At 36.4% G+C, this 19184-nt stretch overlaps 1 protein-coding gene across 1 annotated transcript in view; it reads left to right on the top strand.

The window, feature by feature from the left end:
- Positions 1-19184, top strand: part of LOC150104569 (2-oxoglutarate dehydrogenase complex component E1-like) — a 567065-nt gene that overhangs the window by 153342 nt on the left and 394539 nt on the right. The window contains exon 6 of the mRNA XM_090395786.1: positions 4482-4628. Coding sequence (XP_090251912.1) covers positions 4482-4628 — 147 coding nt within the window. The remainder of the gene's footprint in view (positions 1-4481; positions 4629-19184) is intronic.

Here is a 19184-nt window from a genome sequence, read left to right as displayed (position 1 = left end):
AAAAGAAACCTAAGAGATGGCTACGGTATGTGGATGACATTTTTGTCATTTGGTCACGAATGACAGATGAATTAATTGTCTTTAAAGAATATCTTAACAGAATACACCCAAATATAAAATTCACTTTGGAAATAGAGGAACATAAGAAATTACCTTTCTTGAATATCCTCATAGAAAAAAAAATGAAGAAGAAAAAAGTTTAACCTTTTCCATTTACAGAAAATCGACAACTACAGGAAGATTTCTTAATACAGCCTCACACCACCACCCCTCACAAAAAATAGGTATAATAAAAACCTTGAGAGACAGCACATATAAGATATCCAGCACGGAAAAAAAGCAAAATGAGGAATTACACTACTTAACACAGAACTTCACACTTAATGGATTTGAGCCAAAAACAATGAAGAAAATCCTGAACACAGCTCCCACAAGTAATGTAAAAAAACAAGATTTCAAGAACCCTATTTCACTACCATACATCAAAAATGTCACAAATAGATTAGTGACATTGCTCTACAAGTGCAACTTATCAAGATTCCTACATCCACCGAAACCTTCACACCATCCCTTAAAAAAACCAGGGTTCAATCAGATTTATTGTTCTTTGGGGCATTTGTTATGTAGGCCAGACGGGAAGGTCAGGAGAAATCCATATGGCAGAACATAAAAAATATGTAGGAAAAAAAAAAGAGAACACAAATCTGACCTAGCTTTCCATACAACTTCCACTGGCCATAAAGTACTGTGGGAAAAAACGACCATGTCATATGATAAAGAACCAAGAGGCTATTTTTCCAGCAGCATAAATTAAGTTAAGAGGAAAATAAATCCCTCATGATTTCAAAGTATTTTAAAGCCCAATACGAAACTCGGAGATCAAAATCTATCGATATCTAAGAGTTTAATGCCAAAGAACTATCGGCGAGTCCAAGCGTAAGTCAACACCTGGGTAGTACAACACTAGCACTACCCAGGTGTTGACTTACGCTTGGACTCGCCGATAGTTCTTCGGCATTAAACTCTTAGATATCGATAGATTTCGATCTCCTAGTTTTGTATCCGGCTTTAAAATAATGAGAGATTTATTATCTCCTTAACTTGATCATGTCATATATTGATAAAACCTGTTTTGATATTACACCAGGGGGTGCTTAAGGGTCAAAGCTGTATAACTGAGAGGAGACCTCCACATAGCCTTTAAAGGAATGCAGAGAACCAGAGCTTCTGACCCGATGTCCAATCCTCACCTTCTCATGGTGCACCCTGTTGGGTATCTACTTGGATACTGAATGAATGAGGATGGGCTGGCAGTTTGGGATTTAGCCCACCAAATTTTATTCTTATTGGTTAAACCAAATTAAAAAAAAATGATGGTACGACTTGACAAAATTTCATGCCGGCTGGGGCGTCACCCAGTTAAACAAGGTCCCCGTTGTTTTCGCCAGGGAACAGCGAAAAGTCAGCTACTGGAATAAATCTGAAAACAAACCCCAACTCAACATCACAAGAGTTAAAGATCAGTACTATCAACATAAGAAGCCTGAATAGCAAAGAAATGGAGCTAGCTGAGGAATTAGATAAGTACCAGATCGACATAATAAGGGTGACTGAAACAAAAAAGACAAAAACTGGGGATATCTTTCTGAGCAATAAATACAAAATGTTATATTCAGGCAATGACAATCAAAGAAAAGAAGGAGTAGCCATATTATTCAACACAAAATACGAGGCTAATCTTCTTGAATGGCAGTCAGTCTCAAGTAGAGTAATGTGGGCGAACATTAGAATGGGGAACTGGACAATGAGACTTATTTGTGCCTATGGTCCAACAGCAGGTTCTACTAATGTAGAAGTGAAGGAATTTTTTGAGGCTTTAGAAAAAGCAAGTGACACAATGAAAAAGGAAAAATTGGTCCTTGTTGGGGATCTAAATAGCAGAGTAGGAAATGATTGTCAGACATACAAAAATATTTTGGCAAAATTTGGAGAAAAGAGCAAAACTAATAATAATGGCAAATATCTGTTGGATTTCTGCTCAGGACATGGACTGGTTATTACTAACACCATGTTCCAACATAAAAATGTGCACAAATTCACATGGAGAGAAGAGGCAAGGAATAAGAAAAGTCTCATTGACTATGTTATTGTTGATAGTGATGTTTTCTCCCTGGTGCAGGACACCAGAGTGTACAGAGGATTTGAAATTGGAAGTGATCACTATTTAGTCTTGAGCAGGATAAAATTGAATTTCATATTGAAAAGAATAACATGTAAGAAAGTTTTAAAGCAAATAAAAGTTGAGAAGCTCTCAGATGTGAATTGTAGACTAAAATACACAAAGATTATTGAAGAAAAAATGAAAGAGTTTGAGAACAGCAACCATACCTTGGAGATTCAGCGAAAATGATTGATTCAGCCAGAGAGGCATGTGGTGAGGTTGTCTGCAAGGATAAAAAAATCAGAACTCCCTGGTGGACACAGGAAGTTAAAGAGGCAGTGAAGGAAAAGAAGAAGGCATATCAAAAGTTCCTGTCAAATAAGTCAGCTTGTGCTCTTAGAAAATACAGAGACAAATGTAAGAAAGCTAAACACACTGTGTAAAACTAGCTAAACAAAAGTCATGGGAGGGCTTTGGCAAGAATATAGAAAATAAATATCAAGAAGGTGGCAAAATATTCTATAGGTTGTTGAAGAAGCTTAGGAATGGAGGAAAGAGTGCTGTAAAAGGAGTAAGAGATGATAAAGGTGACATGAAAATGGGAGAAAAAGATATCCTTGAAGTATGGAGTAATTACTTTGAACTGCTAAATGAAAGAAGCAGTGATGACAACACAGTGGTAAAAAACACTGACCAGGCATGCAGTCAGGAATACATATCCATATTTGAAGTAGAAAAAGCCATCAAAGGCTTGAAATGTGGAAAGGCAGCAGGAGTAGATGATATTCGACCAGAAATGCTGAAGTATGGTGGTATAAGAGTCATACAGTGTCTGTGCTGCATAGTTCAGAAAGTCTGGACAGAGGGATGAATTCCCGATGATTGGAGTAGAGCTCTCATAGTACCCATATATAAAAAGGGAAATAAAATCATTTTCGCTGAATCTCCAAGGTTTGGTTCCTGTTCTCAAACTCTTTCATTTTTTCTTCAATAATCTTTGTATATTTTAGATTATAGTTCACATCTGAGAGCTGCTCAACTTTTATTCCCTTTAAAACTTTCTTACATATTATTATTTTCAATATGAAATTCAATTTTATTCTGCTCAAGACTAAATGGTGATCACTTCCAATTTCAAATCCTCTGTACACTCTGGTGTCCTGCACCAGTGGGAAAACATCACTATCAACAATAACATAATCAATGAGACTTTTCTTATTCCTTGCCTCTTCTCTCCATGTGAATTTGTGCGCATTTTTATGTTGGAACATGGTGTTAGTAATAACCAGTCCATTTCCTGAGCAGAAATCCAACAGATATTTGCCATTATTATTAGCTTTTATCTTTTCTCCAAATTTTGCCAAAATATTTTTGTATGTCTCACAATCATTTCCTACTCTGCTATTTAGATCCCCAACAAGGACCAACTTTCCATTTTTCATTGTGTCAATGAAAAATGTTTTCTATGAAACCTCAAAAAATTCCTCCACTTCTACCTTAGTAGAACCTTCTGTGGGACCATAGGCACAAATAAGTCTCATTGTCCAATTCCTCATTCTGATATTTGTCCACATCACTCTACTTGAGACTGCCTGCCATTCAAGAAGATTAGCTTCGTATTTAGTGTTGAATACTATGGCTACTCCTTCTTTTCCTTGATTGTCATTGCCTGAATATAACATTTTGTATTTATTGCTCAGAAAGATCTCACTAGTTTTTGTCTTTTTTGTTTCAGTCACCCTTATTATGTCGATCTGGTACTTATCCAATTCATCAGCTAGCTCCATTTTTTTGCCATTCAGGCTTCTTATATTGATAGTACCGATCTTGAACTCAGGTAATGTTGAGTTGGGGTAAGTTTTACGATTTGTTCCAGTAGTTGACTTTTCGCTGTTTGCCCTGGTTCCCTCGCGAAAACAACGGGGGCCTTGTTTAACCGGGCGACGTCCCAGCCGACATGAAATTCTGTCATGTACCATCAATTGAAATTTTGGTTTAAGCCAATAAGAATACAATTCGGTTGGCTAAATCCCAAATTGCCAAACCATCCTCGTCTGTTCGGTATTTAGGTAGATACCTAACGGGGTGCACCATGAGATGGTGAGGATTGGACATTAGGTCAGAAGCCCTGGTCAGTTCTCCACATTCCTTTGAAGGTTTTGTGGAGGTCTCCTCCTCTCAGTTATATAGCTTTGCTCCATAAGCACTCCGTTAGTTAGTGATTTGTATACTTAAGTGTTTTAATAATATGTAAATTAAATTGTTATATTTCAAGTTTAATATTAAAGATATTTTCTAAAATTTCTTTATGTATTTCGAGGTTTGAGGAGTTCCTTGCTAAAAAGTGGTCTTCTGAAAAAAGATTTGGCCTTGAAGGGTGTGAAGTGCTAATTCCAGCAATGAAAACAATCATTGATCGTTCCAGTGAGTTGGGTATTGAGAGCATTGTAATGGGTATGCCTCATAGGTAAGTCAGACTTGTATTCTTGCATTTCATTCAGCTGATTATGGATCATACTATCATATAGTTTGATCCATAATCAGCTGAATTAAATTTAATAATTAATATTATTAATAACCCTTCACTCACTAATACACTTCACTCACTGTCACACAGGTGATTAATTTCTGCTGCTTGCATCTTCTACTTATACTTCTACAGCCACTGTCCATCAGAATTAGCATCCATAATACTCCCACGCTCTGTCAAATCCATTCAAACATGTGCTGCAACACACTCACACAGTGCATCTCCAAACCCACAGGAGTGAATTTCTCCTCCTCTTTGTTCATCCTCTCCACTGCTACCTTCTGGAACAGTCTGCCATCTTATGTTTTATCCAGGGAATACAATTCACAGCACTTCAAGAAAAATGTGAACAAGTTCCTCCTTGCCCATCCAATGTACTAGTGTACTATAGGTTGACTAACCTCTCTTGGAGGGTTTAAAAAAATGCTCATTGTTAATGTGCATTGTCATCACTAGATTGTGTAATTGCAATGGAATTGCTGTTCACTCCCATGTAATTGCAATGGAATTCAATGTTCAATCCCATGATTTACTGAAGCAGTTAAAAGATACATAAATGATGCAGTATCTGAATATGTTCCTAGAGCTAGACATATAAATAGGGTGTGAATGAGATGGATATGCAGCCAGTGTTAAGGAAGAGATCTATGAGAAAATGATAATGTGAAATAAATATCTTGAAAAAGATGAAAGTAATTATGAAATATATAATGAGCAGATTAGAAAAGTTGAGTATTGCAACTCTAGAAAAGTTGAGTTTTGATGTGACCCCATAAGAAAAAGTCTAACGGAGTGAGGTCAGGTGAGCAACGTGGCCATGCAAGAGCACCTCCTTCTCTGCCGATCCACCTGTCTGTGAAAGTGTCATCCAGAAACTTTCGTACCTATGTTGCATAGTGACAGGGTGCCCCCATCCTGTTGGAAAATGCTATTGAGTGCTGTACACATCAAGACATGAAATGAGAAAGACCATATCGACATCAAGTTAACTCGGATCCAAACTAACTACCATAGCTATGAACATATAGATCGACATTCCCAAATCTAACTAACAGGAATATTTAAATTGAGGATTCTGAGTTTCTTTTTCGATATTTCTTAAGCTAAATTTGCGAGCATTGCAATTGCAAGCAGTAAAATGGCTATCAGTAATACAAAGTTCGTCATAATTAAGATATAATGACATTACTCAAGAAAAAAGGAGTTTGAGAATGGGAACCAAACCTTGAAGATTCAGTGGAAAGCCCTGAAGAAAACATTGATTGATTCAGCCAAGATTAATATCTTTAATTCGGGAATAAAAAAAATTCTGAAGCATTGCTAAATAAGATTCACCCTTGACAGTGGGCTCATCGAAAAATAATGGCCCAATAATGCTCCACCTCCTAACCATGCACCACACAGTAAATTTTGGTGAGTAAAGTCAACATGTCAATAACATCTGTGTCATTTTCCATTTGTCCATTTTCCAGTTGACAGAAATCCAACCTGGCATGATAATCCTCTTCTTGTAGCATTTGAACAGTTGTAATTTTGTAAGCATGTTTATGGAGTTGTCTGGTTAGAATTCTGTGTACTGTGATTTTTTTGGTACATTTAACTCAGCAGCAGCAGCACGTCGCACTGATTTTTGGGACTCTTATCAAATGCCCTTTCAACTTCGACCACATTTGCTTCCCTTGATGAATGCCTCCCTGATCTGGGTTTGTCATGAATTGATCCAGTTTCTTGGAATTTTTTCATCCAGTTACTAATTTAATTTCTGTGGGGAGCTTCCTTGTCATAATGGGCAGAGAATTTTCTTCTTACTGCTTTATGGACTTGAGTTCAGCAAGCACACAATTGACTTTTTCTTCAACATCCTTCTTCAATCACACCCATCTAAAAAAAAAAAAAAGAAGAAAAATGTAGTGAAATAATATTCGTGCATCAAAAATTCTAATATTTATACTTTCAAATGATATTTATTGCAACTCGCACTGCATCAAAACTGCACTAAGAATTATGGGACATCCTGTATGTGTGTGTATTCCAGATGATGATCTTAATATAAAGATTGAAATGTCTGGAAATGAAAGTAATTATTCTTAACACAGTAGTAGTTCATTAAACCTCCAACATGATGTCCTCCTAACACTTAAGCCTTAACACATGGATATGAGAAGTGCTTTACCATACATCAGTGGGACTTCCTAACATATACTTCCTGTATTAAAAAATTAAAATGTCACCTGCCTTAAGCTAATGCAAACTTCAGAGACATTATGATCCCAAAAGACAGTACTCCATTCCAAAAATATCATAGTATCTACAAGATTTGCATAGGCTGGAAGAAATTAGTGAACATCTCAGTGACAACAAATTAGGTCTTAGTTATAATACCACATAATACCACATTTTTGTGGCAGATAGTTAAAATCTCAATTTTTAGAAAGTCTACTCATACTGATAGATACCTTCATGCTTCCTCCCATCACTATCCGCCACAAAAATGTGGTATTATTTCCACTTTAGCTCACCGAGCCAAATCATTACTTACAGAAGAAACAGAAATTAAAAATGAACTCCTTTTTCTTAAAAAAACTTTTATTAACAATGGTTTCTCTCCAAAGAAAATTGACAAATTTCTTTCCCCAAGACACTCAACTACTTCTGAAGATCCCTCTTCCCCAAGAGCCTTCATCTCCTTGCCTTACATCAGCTCTCTTTCACCAAAACTGGCCAAGATTCTCAAGAAATTTAACTTCAAAACTTGCTTCACTATGCTTCCAAAACTTCGTTGATTACTTAGCAAACATAAACAGAAACATCTTCCTACTCAGTTTCCAGGAGTGTACAAGATTTTGTGTGATTGTGGAAAGCCATACTATGGGCAGACTGCTAAATCCATCCTTCTACGTTTGGATGAACACCGTAGAGATATCTCCTGTAACAGGACTAGAGCTAGCGCTCTCTCTAGCCAAGTTCTCTTTTCAGCTAACTCAGACGAAGGCCGCCAACACATTGTAAACTGGACTGAAACGTCTAACATCCATGTGTGCTATGATGAACTCGAAAGAAAGATTGTTGAATCCAGGGAAATTTCTCTAGATTCCTCTCATATCAACAACAGCCTGAGTTACAATCTCTCTGACGCACACGTTGCTTCTGTTCAGTACTGGCGCACTCGCGACAGCGTGTAGTATACATTTGTTTGAAACTCATACTCGCATTTGTTTTTCAAACACGCTACTGTCTTTTTTTTATACTTGTTTTGTTATTACAATTTTAAGTCTCTGTAATTTTTTATATACTTCTTTGATTGTGATACCTGAGGATGTTGATCTATTCAACGAAACTAGTAAACTAGTAGTATCTTTTTAAATATATCTTGTCATCTTTTTATCTCTCGGTATTAGTCATTAAAGGTTTTTCATAATATTCCAACCGAGTAAAAATGAATTCTGAAATATATATATATATATATATATATATATATATATATATACAACTGCAATAAACTGCTAAAGTCCTCATATATGAATATTCTTCTGGATAGTTCTGATTGTTATAAAATGATTTCTTTCAGTTGCTGTTGAATGTTCCTGAGAAACTGAGAAGGAGAGACAGCCTCTGGTTGTCTCTCCTTCTCAGTTTACCGCAAACCTACACACACACAGGCCAATACATACACAAAAATTCTTACCACCACCCAACATAAAAACTAGGTGTCATAAGCACCCTTAAACACAGAGCCCTAACTATTTGTTCTAGTGAACAGGCTCTAAACCAGGAATACAAGATCATCAACCAAACATTTATCAAAAATGGATACAGTAAAAAAACTATTTACAAGATCCTCCATAAAGATACTAGTAAGAACAAAAAAGATTTCAAGAATGCTATTGCCATTCCTTATGTTAGAGGCATTTCTGAAAAAATAGACAGAACACTTCGCAAATACAACATTAAAACCACCTTTAAACCCCCAAATAAGTTAAGACACCTACTCAGTTCTTCTAAAGATCCTCTTCCACACCTAGCACACCCAGGGGTATATAAAATACAATGCACATGTAACATACCATACATAGGGGAAACAGGGCAAACTATCCCAATCAGACAAGATGAACACAAACGACACATTAAATACCTGCATTTTGGTAAAACCGGCCTTTCTGACCACACGCTCCAAACATACCACAGAATTGACTGGAAAAATACCAAGTCCCTACACCGCACCAAAACCTGGTTTGAGAGAAAATTTAAAGAGTCACGTGAAATGCTTAAACACAACCCAAATCTCAACAAAAATGATGGCCTAACCATTTCAAGAATGTGGAGGATCCATCTACATCCTGTATAACAACCTAAACTAGCCTTAGAAAAATCCCACTACAAGAAGACAACCTGGTGAAGTGTTTGGAACAAACAGGAACTGAAAGAAATCATTTTATAACAATCAGAACTATCCAGAAGAATATTAATACATGAGGACTTTAGCAGTTTATTACAGTTGTATATATTTATTAATAATATATATATATATATTTTTTTTTTAATAAATTTATTTTATTTTTTTTAATTAATTTTATTTTATTTATTTATTTATTTTATTTTTTATTTTATTTTATTTTTTTATCACTAGAGATCAGGCTAGGAAAAAGGATTTATTAACTACGTAGATTTAGTTTACCAGTATACAGGGCATGAACATGTAGCTTGGTTCCTTATACAGTTGTATTCTTCCGATGATGACCTCGATATAGAGGTCGAAACGTCAAGTTTTATTTTATTAGTAATTAATAAAATAATCTGTTCAACATGTGTGTTTTTGTGTCCCTAAATTTACAAATATGAGTGCTGATCACCGTGTAACCTTAAAAGAAAGTATATATTTAAGATCATTATATGAATTTCTGAATTAATATCTTTAATTATGTTTTTTTTTTTTAAATGTTTACTCTTCTAATACTTAGCGATATGACATCACACGGCGTGTTCTATGTATGAATGATCAATTGTTTGTATTCCACTTTGATTTGTAAAACTATTCCTATGTAGCCACTGAAGATGGTCTGTAATATTCAGACCGAAATATTTGGCAAAATAAACATTATCCTTGTGCTAACGTGCATTTTTCTAAGTACTTTTGTTTCATTCATATTTATTTTAAGCTCAACCTTTTCAGCTATTTTATACCATGCTTCTAGTTTTGCTTATATGTGTATCAGTGTATTTTGATTATACCTATAACTTTTCTCATCATCCAATTAATGACTGTTAAATAGAATTCCAGACATGGAACTCTATTTCACACCCGTCCTTATTGCAAACCATTCTGATGTTTGCTGAGCAATAACCCAACTTTTACTTCCTTTATATATTTCTTTTTATTATTCTCACATATTTGTCAGGAATTCTAAACTCTGATAATTATCCATAACGTTACTCTGTCAATATTTTTAATTGCTGGTGAAAGACATGCTGTTAGATAGCTCCTGAGAGATCTGTTATTTTTGTTAATTTATTAGTGTTTTCTTAGATTTAATTGTGTATTTTTAGTATATTATTGTAGTTTTTTAGTGTAATTATTGTACTACAGCATTTTATAACATAATTGCAGAAATATTATTAGTTTTTACTACTCTTAAAAATGGCGCTGAAAACTTGTCACAAGAAGGTGGTGTCTAACGCTCAAGTTGTTACTACTGAGGAGAGCGTTTGTCCTGATAAACAAAAGCACTGCTGCTGTGATGATGATAATTTATCTGAGGATAAGTTGACATTAAAAATATCTTGATTAAAAGACATTATTAGAAAATCGACCAGAGAATTGGAAAAGGTAAAAAAATGTTTGACTAAACTTACACAGGATATGAAAAAGGATCAGAACAAGAACAGGCAGGAAAGTACTGAACTAAGCAATTATAATATTAATAACAACAAGGTAAGTCAGTTAAAATCTAAGAAAAAAGAGGTGATATGATATGGTGACTCAATCTTAAAATTTGTGCTTGCCGAGAGAGTCACCACTTCCGGGTTCCCTGGGGCAAAAATTAAAAATATGACAAATATAACTGAAAACCAAAAAAAGAAAAGAGATGGTAGTTATGATAGGTAATCATAATTTAAATAGTGACAAATATCATATGAGAGAATATATGAAAGGTCTGTTGGAAGAAGCGAGAAAGAAATGTGAGAGAGTAAAAATTGTAGGATTGCTACCCAGATATGGTAGTACTCAGTTAAAAAGGAGGGCGATGATAGCAAATTGGGTTTGAACACTGTCTTGTATACAGCTAATTTAGTGTTTCGACTAATTTCTCTCTTATCTTATTCTATATAAAGTTATTCATTTGATTTCCTACCATACTGACTTTGTTGATTCTGTTGTTTATTTCCATATTTAATTTACCGTCCTCACTAAAAATTGCACCAAAGTAGCTGAAATGTTTTTCTTGTTCTACAGGTTCTCTACAGTGCAGTTGATATTTTCAATGTTTCTACATATTTTCATTGTCTTTGTCTTGTTATTGCTGATTTTCATACCAGATTTATTACAATAGTTATTCAATTTAGTGAGGGAAGCTTGCAGACTTCCAGACTTCTACTTTTAATAGTAAAACATCTGCATCAAGTAAAGAGCTGAGATTAACATCCCCAATTTTGATGTCAGGTTTAATACCACTTTTTTTCATAATGTGATCCATATAATGAATAACAGAGGGATAATCTGCATCCTTGTCTGACTCCAGATTTTATACCAAATCATCTTCCTGTACATCCTTCAATTGTAACTGCTGACTTACAACTCAAATAAAGATGAATGATTGCTTTATATAATGTCCCTTTGACACCATATAACTGTAGCGTTTTGAATAGCTTTTCTTTTGTCACCTTGTCATATGCCTTTTTGCAGGTCTTCAAAGCTTAAATACAGATTTTTGTTATATTCCCATGATTTTTCTACTATTTGTTGTAAGTGAAAATCTGATCCTGACAGCCTCTATTTGGCCTGAATCCAGCTTGTTCTTCACCATGCTTCTCTTCCACAATCCTTCTCAACCGTTTCTAAAGTATACTTGCATATATCTTACCAGGAACACTCAGTAATGAAATGCCTCTGTAATTCTCACATTCAGTATTATTTCCCTTTTCATAAATGGGTCCTATGAGAGCTCTACTCCAATCATCAGGAATTCATCCCTCTGTCCAGGTCTTCTGAACTGTGCAGTGTAGACACTTGCAAGACTTTTTTACCTACATACTTGAGTATTTCTGGTCAAATATCATCTACTCTTGCAAGACTTTTATACCTCCATACTTGGGCATTTCTTATCGAATATCATCTACTTTTGCTACTTTCTGCATTTCAGGCTTTTGATGACTTTTTCTGTTTCACATATAGATTTATTTATTTATTTATCGTATGGCTTGTACACATGGTTAAAAGACAATAAGATATGATACACATGAGTATAGATAAGATACACATATATGATTAAAAAAAAGTCTACATTCAGGCAAATACAAATACGAACTTTATCACAAGCATCAGACAGATACAAATATGATACAGAAACATATTTTAACATTTAGGTTTTTGATCCAGTTGATTGCCTCTGGGGAATAGGTCAAAGATGTCCTTAAAGTCACCTGGATATTCTGTCAGCTCGTATTCCTGTACTATATGGTAAATGGTTTGGGTCTCGGCTCCACAGGGACAGTGGGGATTTGGTATCTTACGTCACTTTGAAAGTAAGTCTTCACATACACCATGGCCTGTATGAATCCTGTTAGCCATTGTCCATATATTCCTGGGCAGGTCAAATCCAGATGGTTTTTAGAAGATGTTTATGTGATTGCGAACTTCAGGTGATACTGCTTGGGACCACAGTACATCCCACCTACTCACTACTGTCATTCTGGCTAAGAAGGTTACAGGCAGTTTTTATGGCAGGTCTTCTGGATTTTAGTCTATTGGATAAAGCATCTAGAATAAATTCATGTATTAGGTGATTTTGGTTATTTAAAATTCTTTTATATTCATGAAGCAAGGCTTCCTGGCATCGCAGTTCCAGAGGAGCAATATGGCTCCCCACTTTGAGCCATATTGCTCCCCACTATACATTAGGAGTTTACCCTTACAATGGTATACTCCTAATGCAACCTGTTATTAAATGCAGAGTAGAGTTAAGTTGAGTATCTAGTTTATTGACATGGTAACTATTGAGCCAGACAGGAGCACCATACTCTGCTGCACTGTAAATTAGACCCGTTGCAGTGCATCGCAGAGTTGTGGCACTTGAGCCCCATATAGTACCACAAAGCTTCTGAACTTTGTGGTACTATATGGTTATTTCTGGTGCGAACTTTAGCAGTGATATTAATCATGTGCTATTTATATGTCAGAGTTCTATCCAGAGTTATTCCCAGATATTTAGGTGTCGGATTAAACGAAATTAATGTTCCATCAGCATATATATCTGGTTTTTGATTTACAAGACTATTGTTCAGGTGAAAGCAAGAACATTCGGTTTTATCAGAATTTGGTGTTAATCTCCATTTTTTATAGAACTGCCATAAAGCCAACAGATCATTTGTCAATATTTCTTCAGTTCTTTTGATAGATTTGTCGCTGATCGCCAAAGCTAGATCGTCTGCACAAGCAAACTTCCTGCTGGCTGTTTCAGGAATATCTGTGATGTAAAGGCTAAAAAGCAGTGGTGCGAGCACTGAGCCCTGAGGTAATCCATTCTTAAGCACTCTCTGTTTACTGATGCTTCCTCCGGTGACTACCCTGAAATATCAATCACACAGTGAGTTGTTTAGGAGATGACCCAATATTTTACATGGGATGACCTTAAGAAATTTATATATGAGTCCCTCCCTCCAAATAGTATCATTAAGCTGCAGTTAAGTCAATAAAGACTGCAGTAGTCTTCAGGCATCTTTGAAATCCTGCTTCAATGTAGGTTGTTAAGCTGAGAACTTGATCTGTGCAGCTGCAATCTCTTCTGAACCCTGCTTGTTCTGTTGGAACACGTTCCAAAATTTTATCACTGATCCTGTTCAATATTAGTCTCTCCAACAATTTGTAGGTTTCACTTAAAAGGGCTGTGGGGTGATAGTTTTCAGTTGGCTTACCTGGTTTTAAAACAGCAATGATTTTTGTCCTTTTAAATTCTTTAAGAACGCAGCCACTTTCAAGTATATCGTTAAAGAACTTAGCTAGCCATGATCTTGCATAAGGTCCACAGTGTGTCAGGAATTCATTATGAACATTGTCAAATCCAGGAGCTTTCCCCATTTTGATATTTTGAAGTGCCGAGGATATTTCCTCACGGGAAAAAGGCAAAGAGAAAATTGTTGATTCTTTTGAGTTACAGACTTCATAGCCTTTAGTTTGCATTTTACCTCTTTAGTATGTTCTTTATCTATCGGAGCTCTAGAAAGCGAAACAATATGAGAGCTATCTGATTCGGATCGACAAGAGGAGATTTGTTTGGTACAGAGGGGCTTGAACCAAGCTTTTTAAGTAGCGACCAGGCTTTTCTACTAGAGATCCACTTTGCCCTACGAGCAAAGTTGAGACTATGGAGCAGTTCTTCTCCTATCTCAGGATCCTTACTTTCAAGGAATTCCTGATGCAGGGATTCGCTTTCATTGGTCCATCCAGGCTCGTATTCTTTTCGGTAACCTCGAGGAATGTGTATTTTTGTCACCGCTCTAACTACTCCAGTGAACCGTGTATAGTTTTTGTAAGTTGGGGGAATTCTTCTAAGGCGTGCTTCTAGATCCGCAGTGAAGTTTCCCAGTCGACTTTTTGGAAATTCCATCTTGGTCTAGGAAATGATGTTATCACTGGAATTTGGGCTCCTAATTCCATAAAGATGGGACGGTGGAGGCTATTTGGAAAAACCTCAAGAATAAAAACTCTGAAAGTCTGTAGAGGCTGATTTTCACTATCAGTGGAGACAAATGTCAAATCTGGGTTATATTCCTTATTCCAGGCTCTTGATTTAAAGGTGCCCTTTTTCTTTGGCATCAAAAACCAAGTGAAGACAGTGTTGATCTGTCCATTCAGCTAATATTTCCCCGTTTTGATCATTCTGATCATATTTCCAAGAAATATGATGACTGTTGAAGTCCCAAGAGTACACCGTTGGGTGGGAGTATGTCTGTAGAACATCATTTGGCCAAACAGTTGCAGGTGGTTTATATGCATTCAAAATCATAATGTCTGCTATTTTAACAGTGATCTTATGGATTTCGTCATCAGTCGAAGAAGATATCAGCACAGCATTCTCAGTAAAATTTTGGACATAAGTTATGTTGCTGTAGCTACGACTGTAAGTTATCCCGAGAATGTCGTAGCCAGGGATTATTGCTCTAGATTTAACTTGATCTTCAGTTTCGATATGTGATTCTTGAATGAGAAGTAGATCGACGTTTTTTTCTCATAGAAGTTTAGAAAGACATTGACATTTTGATGCACTAATACCCTCAACATTTAACTGGAAGATACGGATATTATGTCCAATATTCCTTATCAGCTGGTTCAAAGAAGAACTGTTGTGAAAGTTTTGAGTTTCCATGTGTAGGTATGATCAGGAGATTGCACAATGGTCTGGCTGCCAGTCACTCTAGCTCTTTACATGACCCAGAGTGCACCATGAGGAGGCAAGCTAGAATTGCACCCCTTCATGTATAGATATGTATTCCTGATTGCATAGCTGTTGAGTATTTTTTACCACTGTGTTGTCACTGCTTGTTTCATTTAGCAATTTTTTGAAGTAATTACTCCACACATCAAGGATATCTTTTTTTTTCTCTCCAGTTTTTATGTCACTTTTATCATCTCTAGTGGTGGTGGTGATCGGTGGTAGATGGTGTTGGTGTAGTTGTGGTCAGTTGGAGGATTGAGTGGTGGAGACAGAGCTGTAGAGTAGGTGCCCTCCCTCAATGAGTCTTTGGACTCACTGGAGGTGTCAAATAATAATAATAATCTCTAATTCCTTTTACATCACTCTTTCCTCCATTTCTGAGCTTTTCAGCAACCTACAGAATATTTTGCCATTTTGCCTGAAATTTATCTTCTATGTTCTTGCCAAAGTCTTCCCATGACTTTTGTTTAGCTAGTTTTACAGTGTTTAGCTTTCACATTTGTATATGTATTCTCTAAGAGCACAAGCTAACTTATTTGCCAGGAGCTTTTGATATGCTTTCTTCTTTTCCTTTATCGCCTTTTTAACTTCCTGTGTCCACCATGGAGTTCTGATTTTTCTATCCTTGCAGACAACTGTACCACATGTCCTCTCTGGCTGAATCAATCAATGTTTTCTTCAAGGCTTTCCACTGAATCTCCAAGGTTTGGTTCCTCTTCTCAAATTCTTTCATTTTTTCTTGAATAATATTTGTGTATTTTAGTCTGCAATTCACATTAGAGAACTGCTCAATTTTTATTCACTTTAAAACTTTCTTACCTGTTTTTCTTTTCAATATGAAATTCACTTTTATCCTGCTCAAGACTAAATGGTTATTACTTCCAATTTCAAATCCTCTGTACACTCTAGTGTCCTGCACCACTGAGAAAATCACTATCAACAACAACATAGTCAATGAGACTTTTCTTATTCCTTGTCTCTTCTCTCCATGTGAATTTATGCATGAATTTTTATGTTGGAACATTGTGTTAGTAATAACCAGTCGATGTTCTGAGCAGAAATCCAACAGGTATTTGGCATTATTATTAGCTTTGCACTTTTCTCCAAATTTTCTCAAAATATTTCTGTATGTCTGACAATCATTTCTTACTCTACTATTTAGATCCCCAACAAGACCAACTTTTCTTTTTTCATTGTGTTATTTGCGTTCTCTAAAGCCTCAAAAAATTCTTCTGCTTCTACCTTGTAGAACCTTCTGTTCGACCATGTGGGACCATATAGTTATAAGAACAGGCTAGGTGGTAATTTATTATGTCTATACACAAATGCCATGAGCATCAGAAACAAAGAGTTGTGTTCGCTGTTTTATTGAATATTGCAATAAAACAGCAATTATGGTCTAAGATTGTTGGCATTAGTGAAACCTGGCTATCAGAAGCAGATATGGTAACTATGATCGAGTGCAATGGGTATCCTTTTTTTAGGAATGATAGGAGAGGAGGAGGATTACTACTAATGATATCATATGACTTAAGTCCAGTTATGGTAAAAATGCAAGAAAACAGTGATGGTAACAATGTCCCATGTAGCGGTGAGTTTGAGTCTATCTGGTGTGAAGTACAGGTTAACAGAATGAAATATATGACAGGGTGTTGCTACAGACCTGGCAACTCAGTTGCAAGGGACAAAGAAATGTATCGGCAATTTAGCCTTATTGGGTACCAAATGAGTGATCATTATGGGTGACTTTAATTTTCCAAACATTGATTAGGTGGAAGAGAAATCTCATGATAAGAAAGAAGAGGAATTTATTGAATTGGTGCAAGACAACTTTCTCAAAGAAGGAACTCATGTTGGATTTGCTCATAGTATCAGAATGGGTCGCTGTCAAGAATATGGCTATTTTTACCACCAATTGGTAACAGTGATCATGCTGTTCTTTCTTGGGAAGTATCTACTTGAAGCTCCAATTAAATCAGGCTACATGCTGAATTACAAAGCTGGAAATTATGATCGACTTAGAAGAATACTATCTTTGGTCCCATGGTATCAGTTACTGAATGGAAAAAAAAAATGACAGCAATGCATGGAAATCTTTAAAAAAGTGCTTAAATGGTATCTGAATGTATCCCTAGTGTTTGAAGAATAAATAGGTTAGGAGTGAAATGGAAATGCAATCTTATTAAGCAATAGATCCACAAGTGTGGAAAGAATATCATGAGAGTAAGAGGAGTTATTAAATATAAGGCTCAGGCCAGACAAGTAGCAAGTATTGTGCAGAAAGCAAAATTGGAGTATGAAAAGAAATTAACCATGCAAGCTAAAGGCAATCCAAAAGAATTTTATCGTTATGCTGCAAGCAAAAGAAAGACTGAATGTGAAAGAATAACTATTGAATGCAGATGGCACTTGAGTGTCAGAAGCTAATGAGATTGTTCAGTTAATGAGTGGTCAACTCTGCTAAGATATATCAACCAGGTGTATGTAACATGGTGCACAGTGCTACTGCTACATCGGATGAAGAGTTAGAGGTTCATGAAAATGACATTGAAGAGCTGTTGCATAACCTGGATAAGAATTTGTCTGTAGGGACAGATGGAATATCAGCCTTTTTGCTGAAGGAATGTTCAGCTGAATTGGCTAGGCCTTTCACATGTTTGTATAACTTGAGTCTCAGTTCAGGAATGGAAGGAATGTATGATAGTTCCATTGTACAAGGGATGATGCAAAAACTACTGACCTATTAGTATCTCTGGTGTGGTAATGAAGATTTTAAAGAAGGAACGAAGAACTCACATACAGAAAAATGGGTAGACAAACATGTGGTATTCTGCAAGGAACAGAATAGGTTTACTAAAGGAAGGTAATGTTTTAGGTTTGCTTGTATTTTATAACAATGTTATGGACGTGTTAGATAAAGGGAATGGATATACTATATATATTATATATATAGGAGGTGAGAGAAGATGCGACTTGGACAATGTTGTATGCAGGTGACATCTTGCTGTGTGCAAATTCTAGAGAAGAAGCGGGAACTAAATTGGAAAGATGGAGAAAAGTACTGAAGAGAGAGGTATGAGACTGAGCAGAAGTAAGACAGAGTATATGTGTTGCACAGTCGGTGGCGGCCAGGAGACAGATCTGGAAGGAAATGTCATCAGGAAGGTGAGGGACTTTAAATACTTAGGTTCAACAGTGGAAGAAGATGTAGGAGCTGAGAAGGAAGTGGGATGCAGGATACAAGCGGGTTGGAGGAACTGAAGGGAGATGGCTGGAATGTTATGCGATAAGAGGGTGCCGATCAATCTGAAAGGCAAAATCTATTGGATAGTAGTGAGGCCAGCTATGATGTATGCTATAGAAACTGTGGCCCTGAGGAAAAATAACATCAGCAGGATGGAAGTAGCAGAAATGAGAATGCTTAGGTGGATGTGTGGTGTGACCAGAAAGGGTTGTCTGAGAAATGACTGTGTGAAAGGAACAGTGAAAGTTACGAACTTAGGAGTGAAGATACAGGAGGCATGGTTGAGATGGTTTGGTCATGTGATGAGGAGGGAGGACGAATATGTGGGAAGAAGAGTCATGCAGATGAATGTGCAAGGAAGGAGGAAGCTTGGGCGGCCAAAGAAGAGATGGAGGGAGCTGGTAGAAGAGGACTTTGAGGATGAAGAACTTGGATGTGGTGACAGCCCAAGATAGGAGGATGTGGAGGAGACTCATCATCAACAGTGACCCCACTTAGTGGAAGAAGCTGCAGAAGAAGAAGAAGAAGATACACTATGATGACATTGGATTTTTCTAAGGCATTTCATAGGATACCACATGAAAGACTGTGCATGATCTG

Source organism: Typopeltis vanoorti, chromosome 7, assembly GCF_054136105.1.
Source record: "Typopeltis vanoorti isolate ZY-2024b chromosome 7, IOZ_Tvanoo_1.0, whole genome shotgun sequence".
Lineage (NCBI taxonomy): Eukaryota > Metazoa > Arthropoda > Arachnida > Uropygi > Thelyphonidae > Typopeltis > Typopeltis vanoorti.
Note: the sequence above shows the minus strand (reverse complement) of the source record. Positions and strands in the feature narration are given on the sequence as shown.